General features: G+C 35.9%; 1 protein-coding gene across 1 annotated transcript; it reads right to left on the bottom strand.

Annotated features, from left to right (window-relative positions):
• Positions 1-281: 281 nt before the first annotated feature.
• NME8 (NME/NM23 family member 8) lies at positions 282-19,822 on the bottom strand. The gene is made up of 17 exons (XM_053946259.1): positions 19,691-19,822; positions 18,789-18,833; positions 17,667-17,703; positions 17,516-17,573; positions 16,521-16,627; positions 15,403-15,474; positions 14,238-14,354; positions 13,281-13,347; positions 11,997-12,073; positions 10,717-10,809; positions 8,574-8,719; positions 7,115-7,293; positions 5,857-6,001; positions 4,942-5,046; positions 4,107-4,258; positions 2,942-3,086; positions 282-2,353 (listed from the first exon to the last, which is right to left on the bottom strand). Exons 3-17 carry the CDS (start codon positions 17,697-17,699, stop codon positions 2,131-2,133), a joined length of 1,719 nt encoding a protein of 572 aa, XP_053802234.1. The 5' UTR covers positions 17,700-17,703; positions 18,789-18,833; positions 19,691-19,822; the 3' UTR covers positions 282-2,130.
• Between the last annotated feature and the right edge of the window lie 507 nt (positions 19,823-20,329).

Genomic DNA, 20,329 nt, shown 5'->3' with positions numbered 1-20,329 from the left:
CATTCTTTTGAATGCATATTTTGATGATTCTACAAAACTCTGTTTCTCAAAGATATGAAAGCTTTACAAATCTGAATCTCTTCATCATCTGAATGAAACAGTTATGTTTGATATTTTAAGATGTATCTGTTAAATTTCTCCTTTCCAAAGCTGCTAGAAGACTTTAAGATCAAGAATGTATTTAGGAGAAGAAATGAGCATTAATAAATTAAATGTTCACACATTTCAGTTTAGGTTTGGATATTTAGGCAACATGAAGAAAAAACTGTCATTGATCTATGCATATTTCAATAGAATTTAATGGATTGCTTTAACCAAGCACAAAGCAGGGATGTAATTGACACATATGAATATGGAACCCCAAATAGACAAAATCCTTCAAAATCCAGTAGTTAAACTAAATTGACAAAAATGTTATATTGTTTAAGAGTGATGTGATGCAGTATGGAGGATAACGGTTCAGCAAGAGCAATAACTCAGTATACAGAATTTCACCATACTTAGATAGGCAGAGGCAGAGCTACAGTACCCCCTCAGCAAACTGAAATTTCTCAGACCAAAGCAATAAGTGATTCACAGTATTCATAACCTCTGTATGATACTTATCAAGCTCTTTAATTGTGAACTTCCACTACACGTTATGGACTCTTAATAAGACATAAAAGCACTTTGCTATTTTCAACATTTCTGATCCTGTCAAAAAATAAACCCACCTAAACATTCAGCTTTGTATTTGTCCCACTGGTTGAGAAGCCATTAACTCCAGCAAAGATCTGAGGAAATGAGCTGATTTGATGTATGCAAAATTGCACTACTCAAGCAATCTACTATTTCTGAGGCTGCTTCTTGGTTTAAAGTACAGCATGCCATGGTCCAAAAGACCCAGAGTGCTTCAATAATGCCAGGAAGAACTGTTTTAATGAGTTTTTGAAGTAAAAAAGAAGCCAAAGATCATACAGCAATCCTGAAGGGTGTTTCTCAGAACTCACCTCTCTGAGGCAACATAGAAATTCTGCACTAATTAGAACCTCCTACGGGCTAGCGAACCTCAAGCTGAGTTTGTGGCAGTAAAGCAGCTGTAGGTGAAAATGGCCACCAGGAGAATGCTCAGTCCAACTTCTGCTGTAGGAATGTCTATAATAACAAATGCCCCATCACAACAGAAATATTTGTCAGGAAGCTCATTATAGCAGCTAGTTGTACTAAATACAATAGGAACGATAAAAAAAGTATGAGAAGGACTTCATTCTTTCTAGACTTCACACTTAAAATCAATGATGTAAATAAATTTCTTTAAGTGAATACCATTCTTTAGAATCTCAACCTTCAACAGACAGACAGTAAAAGTGAGAATACATCAGCTACAGAATAATATTTGTGTTCTTCATGAATGCCAGCCAAGTTAGACTGGACAGGATATGAACTCGCTAGTTTGGCAAGGAGGTACATGTCAAGAATAGCTGTTATGTAAGAGCTGACTTTATATTTTAGTTCCTCTGATATACTTGAATTAAGTAAATGGACTGGAAATAAACTTTTAGTTCATTATCCTACCTGTGACAGCAATCATTAGAAGACATTTAGGAAAAGGATGAGTAAACAATGCAAATGTTTTTCAGGGTCCTGAGGGAATCAATAGACCTTAATAGCCCAGAGCAGTCTCACCAGGGATGCACACATATGCAGTTGGCCAGTGGGCCCAGGAGTCCCATTTGGCTCATGTTTGGAACTGCAAAACTTGAGCCACATCACTAGCGGATGTGCCATTAATAGTGTTTTAATCACCTTCCTTGACCCTTGTCCTTGCTCTTTTTAAGGTAGATATACACAAAACACTTTAGAATCCTGGAACTATTGGAAATGCATAAATCTGTTAAAATTATAAAAGAAAAAACATCTACTAAGCATACATAAAGAAACCATTACTAGTGTCAAACTCCTAGGAGGCATTACTTGTTACATTGCTATGTTTTGCAATATGGAAGAGCTGATAACAAAACCTGCCCAACTAAAATTGGGTGGACTCTGAAGAAAAATAAGTGTGTTTATGTAGCCTTAAATATAGTGGTTGGGTAGACAAATCCATCTAATTACATGAATATCAATTTTCAGAGACTGTCTCTTAATTGTTTAGTCTGCATCCAGCTCTCCAAATACAAACTGAATGCTTCTCTCTGCGTGTTCTATATTAGATGAACCATGAACAGCATTAGACAAAATATCGTGTGCAAACTGAGCTCGAATTGATTTAGGACAGGTCTTCTTTGCCTCTTCTGGATCGGTTGGACCCATTAGTTTCCTCCATTCTTCCACAGCATTTTCCTTTGATAAGACCATTATCACTGATGGACCCCTGTAAAATCAATATAAAAAACCTCTTACACTATTCTGAGATTTCTGAGATGCAGCCTTAGCTTTAATGTCAGAGGTACCATGAAAGGTTATAATAAGCATTGAACTATCTTAATTTTATTAAACTGCTTAAATATTAAAATTTGTTTCTGTGTGTTTTGTTTAAGGAATAATCCCATATTTAAAAGTCAAAGAGATTATGATGATCAGATATTTGGATTTTCTTGTCCAAAAGACATTCTCACCCAATAATTTCTGAAGCAAGACAATACATACTGTTTTCATCAGCTATCCTAACAATATTATGAGGCAGATATTTGTCCCGCATGAGAAGAAAAAGGATTCCATTGGAAAGCAGTTCCTTTTTAGGGAAAATAAAATCCAAAATAAAACTATCCATAAGTTTGAAAAGAATTGTAAATCTCCCTTTTAAAGGAAGAGTATTCTGTGCTAGAAGCCACTAAACTTCCCAGAAAGAGTGACAGGTTGTAAAATCCTTGCACCAGTTATGGTATAGCATGTTTTGTTGGCACTGTAGAAAGTGTGATGTCTACTTACATACCTCAGTACCGTAAACCAAGACACTTACTGTGTCATAAAATTCACCAACTCTTCAAAAAAAGGTTTTCCTTCATGATCCTTGTAAAAGTGTGCAGCCATTTCACGAGTTAAAGCTTGTTCTTTTACCTTTGAGATGCTAAACCCAGCCTTTTTAACTTTTTTCATAATTTCATCTAGGAGAATAACAAACAAGCTCATTTTTGATTTGAAATGGTTTAGATGCAAAAAATGCAAACCCCAAACACTCAAACTTTAAAAAATTCAGAAAATACTAGATGCCTTTTTCTAAAAAAAATCACCAATAGCTATTAGAATTCTTTTTACAGTATCAAACCAAATATGGACAACACAAGAAACACTTCAACAGTCCTGTAAAATAGGCAGAAACCATTGTCACTGCATTATCCATCTTGATGCACGTATCAAACCCAGATTTTAATAAACTATGCCAATAGCATTCACTGTTATTTCTCACATTGAACAGAATGTGGTCTGTAGTTATAATGCTGTATTGAACATCAGCTGGCTGGCCAAAATCAATCTGTATTTTCACAAGAGGGGAAGATAAACTCACAAAAGTCAATGATGAATTAGCATTAGAAAGACTACTGAAATTTGTTAGGACAGTGTAGAATAATGCTAAGTAGGAGGTCTAGGTAGAGGATTTTTAAAGAGTGGCAGCAAACATCCTTAAGACAAGATTCTGAATTCTACATAGTGCTCTTTTTATTTTTTTTTCTCCTTATTCCCTTACACTTACAGTAAGTAAAACATAGGATGGGAATGCATCTAACTGAGCAATGACCCCTTTTGAGTCAGTAGAGATACCTGTCTGAAATAAGTAATACAAGTTTGGCAAGTGCCTCTCTCCTTTGACTAATAAAGATGCTGGGCAGGTAATCTGCAGAAGTGCCCTGCCCTTAAACAGTTTAACTTAGCTAGGAACTCTCTTTCTTCGATTCACCACTATTCCAGTGAAGAAAGACCTACAGGCAGCTTAAGCAAAAGAAATGTCACATTTGACATCTTGATCGGAATTATTCAAGCCGTGTGAAAGCATTTCTCTGCACAGAAAATGTACTTCAGAGAGTCAGAAGAATGCATTTAATGTGATTTACTGTAGTGTGCATTGCTAATCCTTTGTAGAAATTATTACATCACTAGATATATCCCATACTTTCTAAATGCCTTACCTTTATGAGTCTTAGCAGCATCAGGTTTGATTAATGCAAAGGTTTGTTCCTCAGGGAAGAAGAACTCTAGTTCCTTCTGAGCATCACTGGGTGTAGAGCTGCCATGCAGCTGATTGATAGGTACATTTTCAATGGCATACTGTGCACGCAAACTAGGGGTCATTAAAAGAGTGAGGTTACTTAAAAGCATAGCCATTTTGAGCTCTGAACTATAATCAGCCTCAACCCAGGGAATATAAATTACTGTTGATCTGGAAATCTGCAATATAAACACCCTCCCTCCCAACACTGGTGTTGTTATATTTCCAAGAAATACCACTTATTTCTTAATGAAATGACACTTCTGTCAGCAGCAGGTAAGGGGGTACAATTGCAGTTTCCTAGAGCAATGTGATAAGCAGGCAGAACTAAGGTGTCTGTTTATAAACTGTGTAGGAGAAACTTAGTCACAAATAAAATATTCTACTGATGCAAAGTTTTCAATAAGCTACAAGAAAATCTTAGGGGTATTTCAAGAAAAAAAATAATGGTGGTATTTCAAGACCTCCCCCCCCCCCACTAGTAAGAATAGGTATTACCAGCATTTTTTCTCTGACTCAAGAGTCCCCCTTTCACTTCATGGCACTCTTTAAAACTCAGATTTTAATTCTGCTTAGCAGCCATTATAGCTCAAAAAATGCTGACGTTCCTATGTGTTACTATTACCTCCAAGAAAAGCTTAAAAACCGGCATAAATGCATATCTGTTTCCAGATGGTGGCACTATAGTTACACTAGTTGGCATGTGGAAGGTAAGCTGGAAGCTGTGAATGATGGTTTACTTCTGTGACTATTACCTGTCTGGATTTTCCTTAGCCTCTTCAAGGGTCTTTGGGCCTAGTAAACTTCTCCAGTGTGATACAGCATTTTCCCGTGTTAGAGCCAATACAAGAGTTGGACCACTGTACATGGGGAAGAGTAGCATTAAAATAAAGAACAAAAACTCTTGGAACTTTTAAAAAGTAATTTGATTATATATAGCCCAGACTAGGAAAATGAGCCCCAGTATTGGGGGACCTTAAAACTGATCTGATTGTTTAAACAGGTACAGGCTGATAAAACCTTATGGGGCTTAAATATAAATTTAAATTGCAAAGCTACTGTGTTTTGTCACAATGGCAAGACAGAGAAAGACTGATCACGCCTTAATCATATCCCAACTTCATATGAAGAGAATATCCAAACATGATTTATTTCTCTCCCCCAAGTTATCCAGCACATGGCCTGGTTGAAGATTTCAGAGCTCTCCTACAGACAACCTAAATGCAGCCTTTTCAGAGCAGACCTAAACTGTTTTCACTCAAATCAGTGGACTTGGCCACTGAGACATCATACATACAGCAATATGGAGTAGCTAGTAACTTTTAAAGGCTTGATTTTTTTTTTATTTCTTGTACTTGGAAATTATTCCATTGACTGCAATTATCTGTTCCTATTTTGTCTTTTTCTAAACTTTTAGACATGTGTGTCTTGCAGCCATGTATTATCCAGGAAGTGTTCAACACCAGGTTGGATGGGGCTCTGAGCAACCTATTCAGGTGAAAGGTATCCCCGCCCGTGGCAGGGGGTTGGAACTAGATGGGCAATAATGAACCCTTCCAACCCACACCATTCTGTCTCTGATTCAACAATTATTTAATGTGAAAATTTCAGTCTTGTCTGATTCTATATGGATTCTATTGATTTACATTCTCCTTTTTCATTCAGCATACCTGGTCATTTGCTCTAGAAGGACTGGGAAGTAGTCATGATCTACATGCTCTTTGTAAAATGCACGTACTTGGTCCTCAGATAGAATTATTTCTTTCTGCATTGCTATTTGGAAACCATCATCCTTTATCCTTTGAAGAATGGAATCTGTTAAATATATTTAAATAATGCTAAATTGCCATCCATTCATTCATTTGCATACTTGTAGAGAAATGACACAGACTTTTCAATGATAATGTTAAATTTTTTATGGATGAATTTGTTTCCTAACTAAAGAACGTGAAACTAATTTAAAGCAACTGCTAGGAGGCATCACTAGTTGCCTGGACACTCAGAAAACTGATCCTCATCGTATTTAGGCTTTCTCTTGCTTAAAAAACCTCAGTAGGAAATCCTGACTGAGAAATATGATACATGTTGTTACCAGCAAAAGAAGGTCTAAGGAATTTGAATAGGTGAAATGTTTATTTAACACAGTCTTACAAGACCACATGGGTAAGTTAGCAGTATTTGGCACAAGTCAAAATTACCTACAAAATTAATGTGTAATTACCTAAACATGAACTGCAGAACTGCTGCTCTAAGCAACATGTTAGACAACCGTAAGGAAAATAAATTCACAAAGAAAGATCAAAATTGTAGTCTTTCAGCTCTCTGCACATAAGATTGCTCAAGTACAGGGATTCTCAAGTTAGAAATAAAAATACTATCTGAAATTGAGGAAGAAATGTAAATATATGACTGAGAGGAGAAGTAAATTTTTTTGGATGAAACTTCATGTAATGGGGTAGATTTTTAACTTAATCTGTAAAAACGCTGTCTGTTTAGAACTGCCTCTGGGCAGCACTGCCTCATGCAGCATAGAACATCTTGGGCTGGATATTTTTCCCCTTGCCATTCATCTATCTTGAGCCTGCTCTTCAGGAATATCAGCTACTTTATTATGGTGAGAAATATAGTCCCCTATACTATATTTGAAAATATGAGCTTCTCTGAGAGGTCTTCTAGAAATATTTCATCTGCAGAATTTCTTGAAAAATTAACCAAAAGAACAAATTATCATTGACATTTGCATTTTCAATATATGAAAAACATTAACCTCATAAATTCATTCCAGACAAAGATTACTGCTGGCCTAATGCTGGAGAGACAATATAACCTAAAAAAATATCATTAATTGAGTTAGAATTTATAATTAAAAATTCAAATTATGAGAGTATATATATAGCCTTGATAGAAAATACAGTTATTAACACTTACTTCGCCTTTCCTTCAAGAGAGTGGGTCTAATTATGGCCAAAGTCCTTTCAACAGGATTTTCTGCCTCATTTATATGAAAGTTTGGGAAAAAGAAGGCAAGCTGTCTGCTGGCATCTTCAACACTGTCTTGCACATCACATAAATTTACCAGACTCTCAGTTTCCTTGAGTCCTGGCAATCTGATGAAACATGAAATAATACAGTATTTAAATCACTGCTTAGTGTTAAGAAGCTGAATTTTTGAAGACATACTTTATTAAAATTTAGTGAAACATAAGAATAGAATGCAAAACTAAGTTTTTATTAAATTCAGATTCATGAGTAAAGTAACATTTCTGAGAAGAGAATTATTAATCTTCTCAAAAAGTGACTGATCATGTGCTCTGAAGGAGAAATCTCAGCCAGGCTGCTTTAACAATTCCCCTCTAGCTTATTCAAAATAGTTTCCCTGTTTCATGAGATAGAATTACTATTGACAAGTGTACAGTGTATAATGAATGATCAATAGAAATCTTGTGCTTAATATATGTACAGCATGATCAAAAAAATGATAGCACTACAGAATAGTTGATAACAGAGACACTTCTCATTATTTCTTGCCCGTTTGTTTAGCTGTGTAAATAAAGTCCCTCTTGGCCACTTGTAGGAAATGCAATATTCCCCAGCTGTACTAAATTAATGCAGAAAGGGATGCAGCAGGCATCGACAAAAATGTCAATTACTCATTCATTTTCGGACAAAGTATTTAAGCTCATGTTGCGTTAAGTAAATGTCTAAATATAAAACTTGATCTGATCTTTGAATTTTTGAATACTCTATTGTCTGAGGCTGTGTATACAACTATCATCCTTAAAATTCTCTTCAAACCCTTGGCAGTGAAGAAAAACACACATTTCAAGATACCATGGTTGTGAACATCTAATCCTTACAAAATTTTTTGTGTCTTGGAGCAGGGTGGGGACCCAAACACCAGTACACTTCCCCTGCTTTGCTGGTTTTTACAGTGTTCCCAGGGAGAAGAGCATGCCTCAGGTGTGCCCTGGTCTGCCCTGGGCAGCTTCCCAAGGAACATTGGGGTAAACATGGGAAAGAGTGCAACCTTCAGTGGAGGCAGTGCAGGTAGTGCCCTGGCATGGGTGAACTAGAATTGCAAGGACTACATCAGCTTTGAAGTGTGTCATTGTTCCCATTGTTCTGAGAACCCACTGAAGGTGAGTTCAAAGAGATCAATGACCTTGGCTTGTCATCTTTAACTAGGAAGCAAGGAATTTCTGAATTCCCATGAGAACTAGGGTTGCATCTCTACTGGTGGTCCTGTGAAGGAATAGATGATGAACTCTTCCTGCTCCCTGGACCTGCACACATGGACACGTCTGTGTCTGTAGGAACATGCCTTGGTTTATGGTATGCTCTGAACACTGTGACTGAATCACAGATACACATTTTCCCTGATACTTACTTGATTGGCTCCTCAGGCTCAACAGACTCACTTGTTTTGTGTAGTTCTATCCATTGAGGAATAGCATCAGTTGCTTCTTTTTTAGTGATTATCAAAACATGGCATGGTCGACTCATCATGAATTGAACGAATGCATCAAAGTCAGGCTAAAAAACATAATTTCCCCCCGCTATGAATTGCAGGAACTCTGAGTTTGTCATCGGAAGTGAGACAATTATGCTTTTAAAGTAACTCCTGTTCTAAACTGGCATTCACATACTTTCCTCAGAACTCTGATAGATTGTTTGGGAAGATTTGTTGTCAGTCATTTGTGACAACATTATCAAATGTCTAAAAAAATGAAAATTGAGATAAAGAAAGTCATATAACTACTTTAAACAAGAACTAGATGTTCTTCCAGGTTAAAATGCAAATGACAAGAATGAAGAAAATTATCTAGAAATTCAATGTGATCACTTGCTAATCTTGTAATACAGCATGTAGTGTGACATAAGAAACTGCAATACAGTTCTGTGAATAATTTTTGAAACTAAAAGTCATGTAGCTGGCTATAAATATAGAACACTGAGGTGTTTGCAAGGCATTTGTAGGCTTTCCCTTCATTTGCTTTGCTATGTGCTTTTTCCTTCTTCATTTTCAACTTTCAATCCTATAAAAGTACATTTCCATCAAAAGAATAACTTTTGAAGCTTGTGGTGTGAGTTTTCATTTTTTTTGATGTCACCATTTTCTTGGGGATATCTATTATACTTTTAAGTATTTGACTAAATCCTTACTAGCCAGCATCATGTCTTTGCGTATGATAGTTTTTTCCTTTAGTAATACAAGGATAAAGTATTCACATATATGCTTTCAATTCATTGCTTTTCTCTTTCAATTATCTTCATATCTAAGCATATTCTTAACCCATTTCCCAAGATGAACAAATTAGTCTCAAATTTGGCTGCTATTCCCATGAAGATAAGTTACTTTTACCTCTGTTTCAAAACTGCCTCTGTCTAATCTACAATCCCAACTTTGCTCAAAGCAAGCTCTTCATGGTTTCTTACAAGATCTCCCTGTTTCTTCCTTTCTAAACCACAGTGCAGCCATCTAGTGATTACTATCAGTTTTCTTTTTTCTCTCTGACTTTAGTAGGAACCATCTCATCACACTCTTATTAATTTGGAATGCCACAGGAATACCTTTCCACCTTCTTCTTCAGATTAGGTGAACCCTTCCATTGCTCCCTCTAATAAAATCAAACAAACAGTTTGTTTTAATATAATTCCAGCCTCTGTCTATCTTATATTTATAGAAGAAGGTATAAATATTTGCTAAGGAACTTCATTTTTTGTCTCAGATCCTTCTGAAGAGTTAATTTTAGTTAGCACACTGCTGGAAAATATGACCATATCCAGGTGCTAGTTTGCTAGACCATTTCCATTTAGTGGTGGACAGCCTAATTTAATTATTTTCTTGAACTTTATATCTGTCTTTAGCAATTTTTTGTCCCCTAATATAGGAGAAGGCACAAAAAAAATAGATTTTGGCTGAGATGCTTTCCCTCTCTGCCTGTACACATGTTAATTCCCAGAACCTACCCCATGATAAAATCTGGAAAGAAATAAAAAATATAATATATAATGTCACTTATTTTCTGGCTGGAAAAATACATATACAGTGTCACATAGAAGACATTGGATTTAGGGTTTGTGCCACACTTCAGCACCTAAGAGCCAAGGTCGAGTAATTGCAGAGATAATCTATACAGTGCTCTAATTTTCTTTCCTATAAAGGTCACTAGGCCTGTCATAACACGTTTTAAAATCAGTATAATTTTATTTTGATAAATAGTGTTATCAATTTAGCTCGATGTCTAAAGATCATGCACATTTAGATAACAGAAGGCTAACCTAAATCTTTTAGCATTTAATTGGAGGCCAGTTTAATTTGGTTTGAATATTAGATTGCTACGTAGTGATATTGATATGAGTCAGTGAAAGAAAAGGGATAGAGAATATATCTTTTTTATGTACTAAATCTACATTAATTCAGTTCTTCAGTATACTTAAAATTTACCATACAGAGATTTGCAAGCATATCTGGTAACAATTATATGTTGTACCTGCTCCTTTCATTTAGGCTTTTAGTTTGTTTTTACCTCTTCTTTATTCCGGGCATAAAATACTCTGATTTGCTCTTCAGTAAGCATTCTCTCCTCATCTGCTTTAATGTCAAATCCTGCATCTTTAATCTGAAATTATTCAGTTATTACTTAGGGGGATTTGAAAATGGATACATACAAAATCATATGTGATTGTAAATCTAAAGATTGATTTGTTTTGGAAGCTATGTTAAATTTAAAATTCTCTGAAATATTCAAAATATAACCACTATCTTTGCCTAAACTGAACTTCCAGACTTTCAAAGCACTTCACTAAATTCAGGAATACAATATCCCTAAGTTAATGTTTGAGAAAAAATATAGTGCGGTTCAATGTATGAAGTACATTCATTCAGTAGTTAGTAATCCCTTTTATTTCACATTGATTAAACTCCTTTGGATCCCTGTGAGTGGTAAACAGACAACTTATGTTGCAATATTATAAATTATATTGTAACCATAGTTGTCACATAAATGTGCACTTGTTAACAGTTGTATTAGACTAAACTACGTGGCTTTAGAAACAGCAAATAAGGAAAAATTGAGTCTACTTTATGATTTTCTGTTTTAAGCTAGGTTACTGCACTAAATGCCAGCATTTGTGAGAGATGCACACATATGATTTGCATCAAAGTTCACAGTTCATTGGAATGAGGTTTGTACCATACATTGATATTTTAACAGCAAAGGCAGTAAGCAGCCCCAGTACTGATGATACACCAATATTAACCTGTGTACCAGCACTCTGCTCTGTAAAAGCCCCTGTGGTGCTGCTGAGTGTTTTCTACCTGCCCCAAAAAGGCTGACTGTGCAACCAGTGTTGGAAAACACACCTCATGAGCCAAGTAGCAGCTGCTCCAGCTAAACTCTTTGCTTCTTTCCTTTCCAGCTAAGGTAGAGTAATTGCAGAAACAACCTATATAGCACTCTGATTCTCTTTCCTGCAAAGGTCACTGTCCCTGTCATAACACTTATTAAAATTCTTTTAATTTGGTCTTGATATATATTGTTATAAGGCTTTCTATTTTTTTTTCATAACAGAAGCAATATGAATCAATATCTAACCTCTGCTGGCATAGAATATTAAAGCAATAGTATAAATTTGAATGTCATATTATTTCAGGTAAAATTTATTGTGCTTTTATTATCCTTAGCAGAGATGCTTTATCAGATTCTGTTCCAAAGTCTGGGCATAAATTAGGATCTACTTAACCTTACATTTTGCTATTGTGCCTCTTAAATAAATAGAATAAATGAATACTTTAAATTCTCTCTACCTTTTTTTTAATTTCTTCTACACGTCCTGCTAAGACATCATCAGGTTTTATAATTCCAACAGAATAAGTGAGTACTTCTGAAAAAGGGAAAAATAATGTGCTAAGTAATACATTCATCAAAATAAAGGGAATCATCTTTACTAGACCTGAAGTTTACAGTTAAACTTTTGACTGTAACTCAATCAGATCCCCAAAACTGTAGAAGAATTTAAGATAGTGATAATGGAAACAGCAGACTACTACTTGTTACCATACTACAAACACTTAAGCAACTGCATGTGTTAAGTAAAATATTTCTGTCAAATGTTAGTGTATTACAGTATCTGAGAGATCCCCTAACCTGAAGCTGAACCTGAGCTAAAGCTCTGTTTTCTGACTTTCTATCATGTTTATATTTTGGAGATTAGTGTGAAGTCTGTAGATAATTCTTAAATGATAATACTGTATTTCTAGGTCTCAGGGTTTATGAGAAAAAATATAGGCTAAAGCTGAGGTCAGGAATATATCGGTTGAACCATGCAATTTAAAAAAAAATAACAAAAACAAAACATGAAGAGGAAGGAAAAGCCATGACTGTGATCGAATGCCTCTCACAGGAAAAAAAAAAAAAAAGCAAGATCAAGAAGAAGGAGAGGATGAAGGAGTTTGTTCCATCTCAGGATTGCAGAATGGCATTCTCTGCATAGATGAAGCAGTAGGAACATTCAGTAACCACAGATAACAATAAAAATAGAAAAGATGTAGCTCTCAGCTAATGAAAACCTGAGATAAATCACAGACAGGACTTTTAAACAGGATGGTGCTTATTTTTCAATCTTTTTTGGAAGCTTATCCTACTACTATGAATTTGTGTTCTTTTTAAAATCTGTTATCAAATCTAATCTGGTGAAAGAATAATCTGAGAGAAGGCATGCCATCGCTTCAGGGATTAACTCTTCCAATCCTCTCAGGTTGCCCTCATCCATTAGAACTCCACCTCAACAGAAGTACATAGCTCACACAGGGACTGTGTAGAAGTGATTTTGAGGCCTTAACTTTACACAGAAAAATTCCCTGGCACATATCACTTCTGTCTAAAGTCTGAAGGTTCCCAGTGTGGGGGTGGAAATGTTGATGATGACAGTCCAGTACATTAATTCCTTACAGAAGAAAGCTCAACCATAGTATTTCATTAATGCAACCAAAGGAAGGTCTACTAGTACTAGACATAGAGAATTATTAATCAAAAGACATTTGTTCCCTTTCTTTCTGTTAACATTTCTAAAGTAAAACAAATATATTTACCTTCCTCTACAGCCTCCTCAGCAGACCCTTCTGATGAACCTTCTTGAGGAAAAACGATTTCTTCTACCTAAGGTAATTGCCAATGGAATAAAAGTGCATCACCAGTGCAAAATCAAAGTCATCAAACACAGCTGTCACATCTTTACAACACATTTATCTTAATGTAAGAATGGATTTGCTACTCTGGAAAACAAGCGTTTCTAGGAAGGACCTTTGGTCAGTCTGATTTTCCTTAACTGAATTTCAGTTTGTTAAAAAGCTTTTTACTCTAAGTGGAGTTCTTTCATCTCCATTTTAACAAAGCAAGCAATGAGACATGATTATTTCCCATGTCTTTGTTTCATATGATGTAGTTCTTAAGTTATATATAAAAAATATTTAGTCCTGAAAGAAAAAAGATTACTAAAACATTTATGAGCTAGTGGCATTTCATCCATTTCTCCATTTCTTATGTTGCCAGTCTAACCCGTAAATTTTTGAAGTTTATATAAAGTACCATAATGGAAATTTGGGAGTTCTGAGGAGAACAAGCAACAAGGGAGGATTGACTCTGCTGCTACTGTGAATTCCAACAGTGGGATCTTTCACAGTGCAGACTATTGAGATCAGACTGAGCTGTCCTTATGTCCTCATGTTACCTAGAATAAACTTGTTGGCCTTTGTTTTTTGTAGCCAACTGGATTCATTAGGTACAGAGCAATCCCCATGGCTTTGAGCAAACTGATCTAGTGAAAGGTGACACTGCCTGTGGCAAGAGGAGTTGGGCTAGATGATCTTTAAAAGTGTCTTAGAACCCAGATAATTTTACTTGATTTCTAAAAAAAAGGCGCATGGTATATATAATTTTATTGTTAGGACAAAAATATGAAAAATTAAACACTATCATAAACATTTAGAGAAACAGTGTAAGCATAATAAAAATACACATTTATGCATGAATATCTGGTTTGTGAGTACCTCAGCACGTTCCTTCACTCCAGCTGCAATTTCCCTCTCTTCTTGCACTAAATCTGTTACTATCTTAGTTATGAGAGGAGCATTTACACCTTTCACCATTGCAAGAATTTTACCATGCTGTTGAAGAGAAAATAACACTCTCAGTGAGTTTTCATCACTTAATTTACACATTTACTTGAATTTTTGAAATATGCAATATCTTGCTAATTTTTTCCAGCTACAGGATCATTTCTTATGCCCACTGAAGAGAATACCAAAGCTACTACTGCCTCTGTTATTTCAGAATGAAACTTTTGTGCATTTAATTCCTTACTTCTTTCTTTACCAAATTTTCCATGTTTATTTCTAGGCTCAATACTAATGATACAGTTGGAAGCAGATGCAAATATGGATTTTATTTGTTCTTAATTTCTGTAACATGGAGTTTCCCATATTTTTTGTGTGTGTGCTTGTGTGACTTTTCAGTGCATTCTCTACCACATTCAGGTGCACAATAGTGAAGCTAAGGGTGATCAAGAATACTGCCAAAATTTCTAGGCAGCATTCAGATTCAAACCTGAAAGAGTCCTGAAAGTGTGAATATCCTTGGTCCTCGCTTATGAAAATTCATGTCCTGGCACCATCAAGTTAAAACAACCCCCATCTTTTCTTAAGTGAGCAGTGCACTACAGCTGTGTCCTAGGAGAACCCGCTTTCTGTGTCCATCAGTGAGAGATAATAAATATATGATTAATTGCTCCAGTTCCTCAAGTATGAAAACACAATTTTATTTGTTATCTTAAAAATCTTATAATGCCAGGAAATGTAAACTCTCTTTCCGTTGTGAAAAGTATGCATAAAATAATCATTTCAGTGTAACCAGATGTAGGCACTTTATGTAAGGCAAACCTGGAAAACTTACCTGGATTTCTCACTAACTACCAAAACAGTGACTACCACAATTCTTCATGGCTGTATTTGCAACAGCCACAACAAAAATATGCTTGAGAACCACCAGATTCAGGCATGGGAAATGCCTCAAGCAAAAAACATCAGACAGTACCATCCTACATAATATAAAAGGTAAAGGTAGGATTTGTACAGCTTCACATCTATTTTAAAATCTATTGAAAAGTTAAGGCAGAAGTAGGCAGCACATTAAAAAAACCTGATGTGATGTACTTACAACACTAAAAAGAAACACAGGTTCACAGCTCCTCCTAAATGGTTTCAGAATTTCAACGCTGTCAGCTTCTGCCTGAAGTCAGACAAAAAAGATTATTTGCTTACATAAGTATGTATGCATATATAAAGAAAACTTTTTTACTCACAGGAAAACCCCACTCTTAAATACTTTGGTGTTGCAAACTCAAACTACAGTCCTAAATACAACTAACAGTCCTTATAGTGATGAAGAAAGAACTGTTTTGGTAACATGGGATTGTCCTCCCTTCGTATCACAGCAATTAATCATGGAAAAATATATTCTCTTGATACTATTTTCTCATGTAGGTTACAATAACATATATAAATGAAGAAGTAGCCAATGTAGTCTTGAGGGAAGAGCTTATCCAGTGTATTAATTTTTTTGTGAAATATAGTCAATGGTATGAAAGCACAAGATAGTCTTGGAACATAACTCTCTGCCTTTTTAATGTATAGAACATTCATGTTTTTTTCTGAAAAGTTCTTTCATCGTGGAGTTTTAAGTTTTCACTAAGGTGAAAAAAGATGAACTTGGTCAACATCTTGGATAAACTGAGTCTTTGAAACAAATGTATCTAATTTTAATAGGAGGTATAATACACTCATATACATATATATATATATATAAATATATATACTGCTAGTGTAATCAAATATTCTTACTACTACAGTTTTGTGATTTTTTTTTTAAATTTCCCCCTTTCTGTTTTCTTAAAAATTAAATAAAAGGTCACATTTGCAAAAAAGATGCAGAAGTTTTTCAGGGATGTAAGAACTTCAAATGCAATGGTCCATAATGCAGAGACTTAAAACTAAAAGTTATATAGTCTGGCTTTTGAATATTTCTGCAATCTCATCAAGGAAAACAAAAGTTGTGGGATATCAGCTCTTTTTTATTATAGCTTCTTACATATGTATTACCATTTCTAATCTACTTCTAAACAAAACCTTATGAGGACATATGCAGGGAAAGCAACCAGGCCAAAATTATGGCAACTCAGTATAAGGACAGTAAAATGAAAGCTCTGCATATGCAGATCAGAAGATATATTTAAATCAAAATGTAAAGATAGTCACACAGAGGATTTGTATCCTTACCACGGCAAAATGTAGCACATTGTCTTCACTAAAGTCGTTCCTTAGTTTTTTCAATAAATTCAGCACAGCTTTGCAAGGACCACACCAAGCTTGATACACATCTATTACTAAAATGTAATAGTTTGGAATTATAAACAGATGACTTGAGGACTTATAAAATGAGACCTTTATATTTGCACTGAAGCAGCACTGGGAAGGCATTCACATGGATCTTTCAGTCCTCTTCTAGGCAATGAATGTATCATGAATACATCAATGGATTCAGTGGATACATTACTGGATGCATACTCTTTAATTTCAATTACTTTTGACATTGGAAATCTACTTCAGAATACTATTTGAGATTATTAATCCAAATAGCAACTTTTCTCTCATATTCCTTTAATTTTCTCTTCTTCTTTCCCACTGTTGGTTTTCATTCTTATCTAGACATTTATTCTACAGGATTTTCACCTCCCTGAGCCTTTGCCTATTACTATCCCTCTGTAGATATAATTCTGTTACAGATTTTTTTCCTTTTTACTGAAAAACAGTTCCTAGGAGACAGTTACTTGACTAAATGAACTGAAAACGGAATAATGCACGTAATGGAACATGCACTCTCTAGAATGCTGCAACAATTAATTAGTCTGTGAAAGATTTTACACACAGAAGCATCCACCTCCTTACCATGGAGAATACCTTATTGGAAAGGTATTTTCTAAACACTGGTGGATAGCAGTATATAAAAATAAAATTTAAATAAATATGATTTTGATGAGTATTTATCATATAAGATACTGTATATTCATGATTGTAAAATATGATCTTAAGAGTCTTTTCCAAATGAAAGAATTCTATGGTTCAATGATATACCTTTATAAATATATATTAATATAGCCACTCTTTAAAAGAGAGGGTGCTAGTCTTCTAGAGTATCTATTAAAGCTAATATATAAATATGAAAACTTGCACATATGTCCATGAAAGATTAAAAAGAAAATAGCTGTAGGTACCTACTATACCCTTTATCTGCAGCATTTCATCCCACTGGTTTTGATCGGTAATTATGGTCTGAAACAAAATTAATTAACATTTTAACATTCTAAAAAGGTAGAAAAAGCATCTATTTCCCTCTAAAGTTGTTCAAGGAATAAGAATTTATACCTGGAGCTGAATTTCTTTCTTCTTGCCAGCCATTTCCCTGTGATTATAGGAAAAATATTGAAATCCAAAGCATTTTAAAAGTTTTTTAAACGACCATGTGACATACAGAACTGATTTTTATGGTTGTCAAAGCATCACTGCTTTCTGATTCCCTTAGCAATGAACTCAACTGAAGCCCCTACAATGATGGTAGTTAATACTCCACTTTAGAATTCTGTGGAGAAATATACAACTTGTTTGCAAAACCCACATGGCACAAGAAACAAGAAAATTTAGTATCTTAATCTGTTAGAGTGTGCAGAACTTTTGACCTCAACAATCTTTCAAGCTTATAATCACTCTGCTCAGAATAGCCACAGGCACTTTGATGGGATGACAGCTGCTGTAAGACTGGACCATTTCAGAAAAATATTGATTAAAGAGCTTCAACTCTAATAACATCAAATCAGTCTTCCTGTCTGCTGGGATACATAAAAAGCAATGACATACTTGTGCCCCAATAACTAAAGTCCCAAACTGAATCCTGATATATTCATCATTCTGTCATTAATGAATAATGTCCTTCATATATTTATGATAGACAACTGTGAACTGGACATAACAACAGCTCTGATACATATGTGGATGGAGTTTGACTTCAGCATGGGCAGCTTGAGTTTCTAGAGTTCTTGGTTAATATGGTGGTATTTGCCTCAGGGAAAATGATAGGCCCCCATGAATGTGACCTCCTCTGGCATTGTTATTTGAGAAATCAACCAGCAAATTTATTATAGCTTCTTACATATCTGATACAGATATGTATCAGTTTTAACTATCCTGATACACTCACCAAAGCTGCTCTCTTCAGATCACAGATTGAGGCATAAGAGACAACATGAGAGCTCTTACCCTCATGCTTGTTTCATATTTCATGTAAAATTGTTGGTAAGAATTAAAATTTTAAATTCAGGCTTTCTTCAAATCCCTTAAACCAGGTGGTGGTACAAAGCATGGCATTAATTCCTATCCTTTAAGGACTCTAAGGAGATGATGCTGACTACTGACACTAGAGGGAACTGGCAGATGGAAATATGTCACATTAGTAGGAAATCTTCATCAAAATAACCTATCTTTCATTGTTACCTTCTGTAACTGAGCAATAGCAGTCAATTCTTTGCAAGATCAGTTCTGTAAAACATAAACCAATACATGAAAATGGTCTATACATCCCAATCATTCTACACGTGCTCTCCCACTAAAAATATGCAGTAATACACACTCAGATGGCAAAGCAAAGCACTGCAGAACAGACAGGTGCTGCTGTATGAAAATATGCAAATGTGCATATTAGTCTGGCATAGTAGCTGTATGTGACAGACATGTGAAGGCTACACGTGATATCTGTACTTTTAAATAACTTTTTCACATAACATTCCCTCATTAATGCACTCAGTATTATACTGATTAAACCTGAACAGACAAGCAGGTTTTCTCCTTTGTCTATGATAGGGGAACATGTTTCTCTAATCTTGACAAAAGGCATTTTTCTATCCATGCTTCATCATGGATATGCAAACTCTGCATCTCTTACGACATTCTTTACAACCAAAACTGCTTCCTTGAACTAGTCAGACATAAAAATAGATCTGGGTGCACAATCAGATACGCTGTCAAACTGATATTCAAATATGCACAGTCTTTGCAGATAGCCATTCAACATCTTAGCACAAACCCCCATCACACATTTATACATGAAGATACCCAAGAGCTTGTGAGATTTTGACATGCTGCTATGTCTATGTGCTTACAGACACATAACACCCTGAGCATAAGCTCTTGTGTGTGACAGTGGATCCTTGGGAGTTCCTAGGTGGCACTCTGGTGGATCATCTGCCCTCACATACACACATACACAAACAGAGAAACATGTGCAAGTGAACAAATGCACAGACACACAGGCCAGTTCAGGGCTGACTGTGCTCTACACCAGATGTCGTAACCAGGAAGAGCTCCCAGACACTTGTGTACCCCATGGTTTGACTCACACCCTCCACAGTAGGCACACCACAACACAGTGGCTTGGGTACCACTCAGCTCTGAGGTGGGAGTCCACTCAGGAGCACACAGGCCCCCCCAGCCCACTTGCACCTATCCTGGAGCAGCCACTCGTCTGGGGACACTCTGTGGCCGCCCAACTGCCGCCCCTCAACGGCCCTAACGGCTTCCTCCATCCTTTATCCAGCCCAGCCCCGTCTCTGCTTCATCTCCAAGGGTCGTTTTTCCCCCATCACCCTATTTTATCAGTCTGGGGTTGACATGGCATAGACAGCTGAGATACAGGCTGAGAGAGAAATAGAGTGAAAGGTTGGGAGGAAGTGTCACTATTTCCTCTCCTTCCTTTACTCTAGGGACAGTCAACCTTATCCTTTTAACACATGAGAAAATTAATCTTGGCACCTAATTAATGACCTGCCTTCACTCTGTCTTACTTGCAAATTGTGAGACAATGGAGACTAAAAGAGGAAGCTTTTAGTAGCAGTCCTGGTGACCAAAAGAGGGTCTCAAAAGCCAAACAGTGGTGACTGCCCATGCTCATACAGTGAGGTCTGTCAGTGGAGGTCTGTCATCATGCTGGTGCAAAACAAAGTTATCATTTTAAAGATGCACATTTGCACCTCAGCAGC

Source organism: Vidua chalybeata, chromosome 1 (assembly GCF_026979565.1).
Source record: "Vidua chalybeata isolate OUT-0048 chromosome 1, bVidCha1 merged haplotype, whole genome shotgun sequence".
NCBI classification, from domain to species: Eukaryota; Metazoa; Chordata; class Aves; order Passeriformes; family Viduidae; genus Vidua; species Vidua chalybeata.
The sequence above is the reverse complement of the archived record's forward strand: the minus strand, read 5'-3'. Positions and strand labels throughout refer to the sequence as shown.

Coding starts and splice junctions, on each gene's coding strand:
- NME8 (XM_053946259.1), bottom strand. CDS start 17,699: ATGGCTGGCAAGAAGAAAGAAATTCAGCTCCAG. Junction 12,074..13,280: donor TGAGGAGGCTGTAGAGGAAG/GTAAATATATTT, acceptor TCCCTTTTTCAG/AAGTACTCACTTATTCTGTT. Junction 5,047..5,856: donor CTTCTAGAGCAAATGACCAG/GTATGCTGAATG, acceptor CCCCATGTACAG/TGGTCCAACTCTTGTATTGG.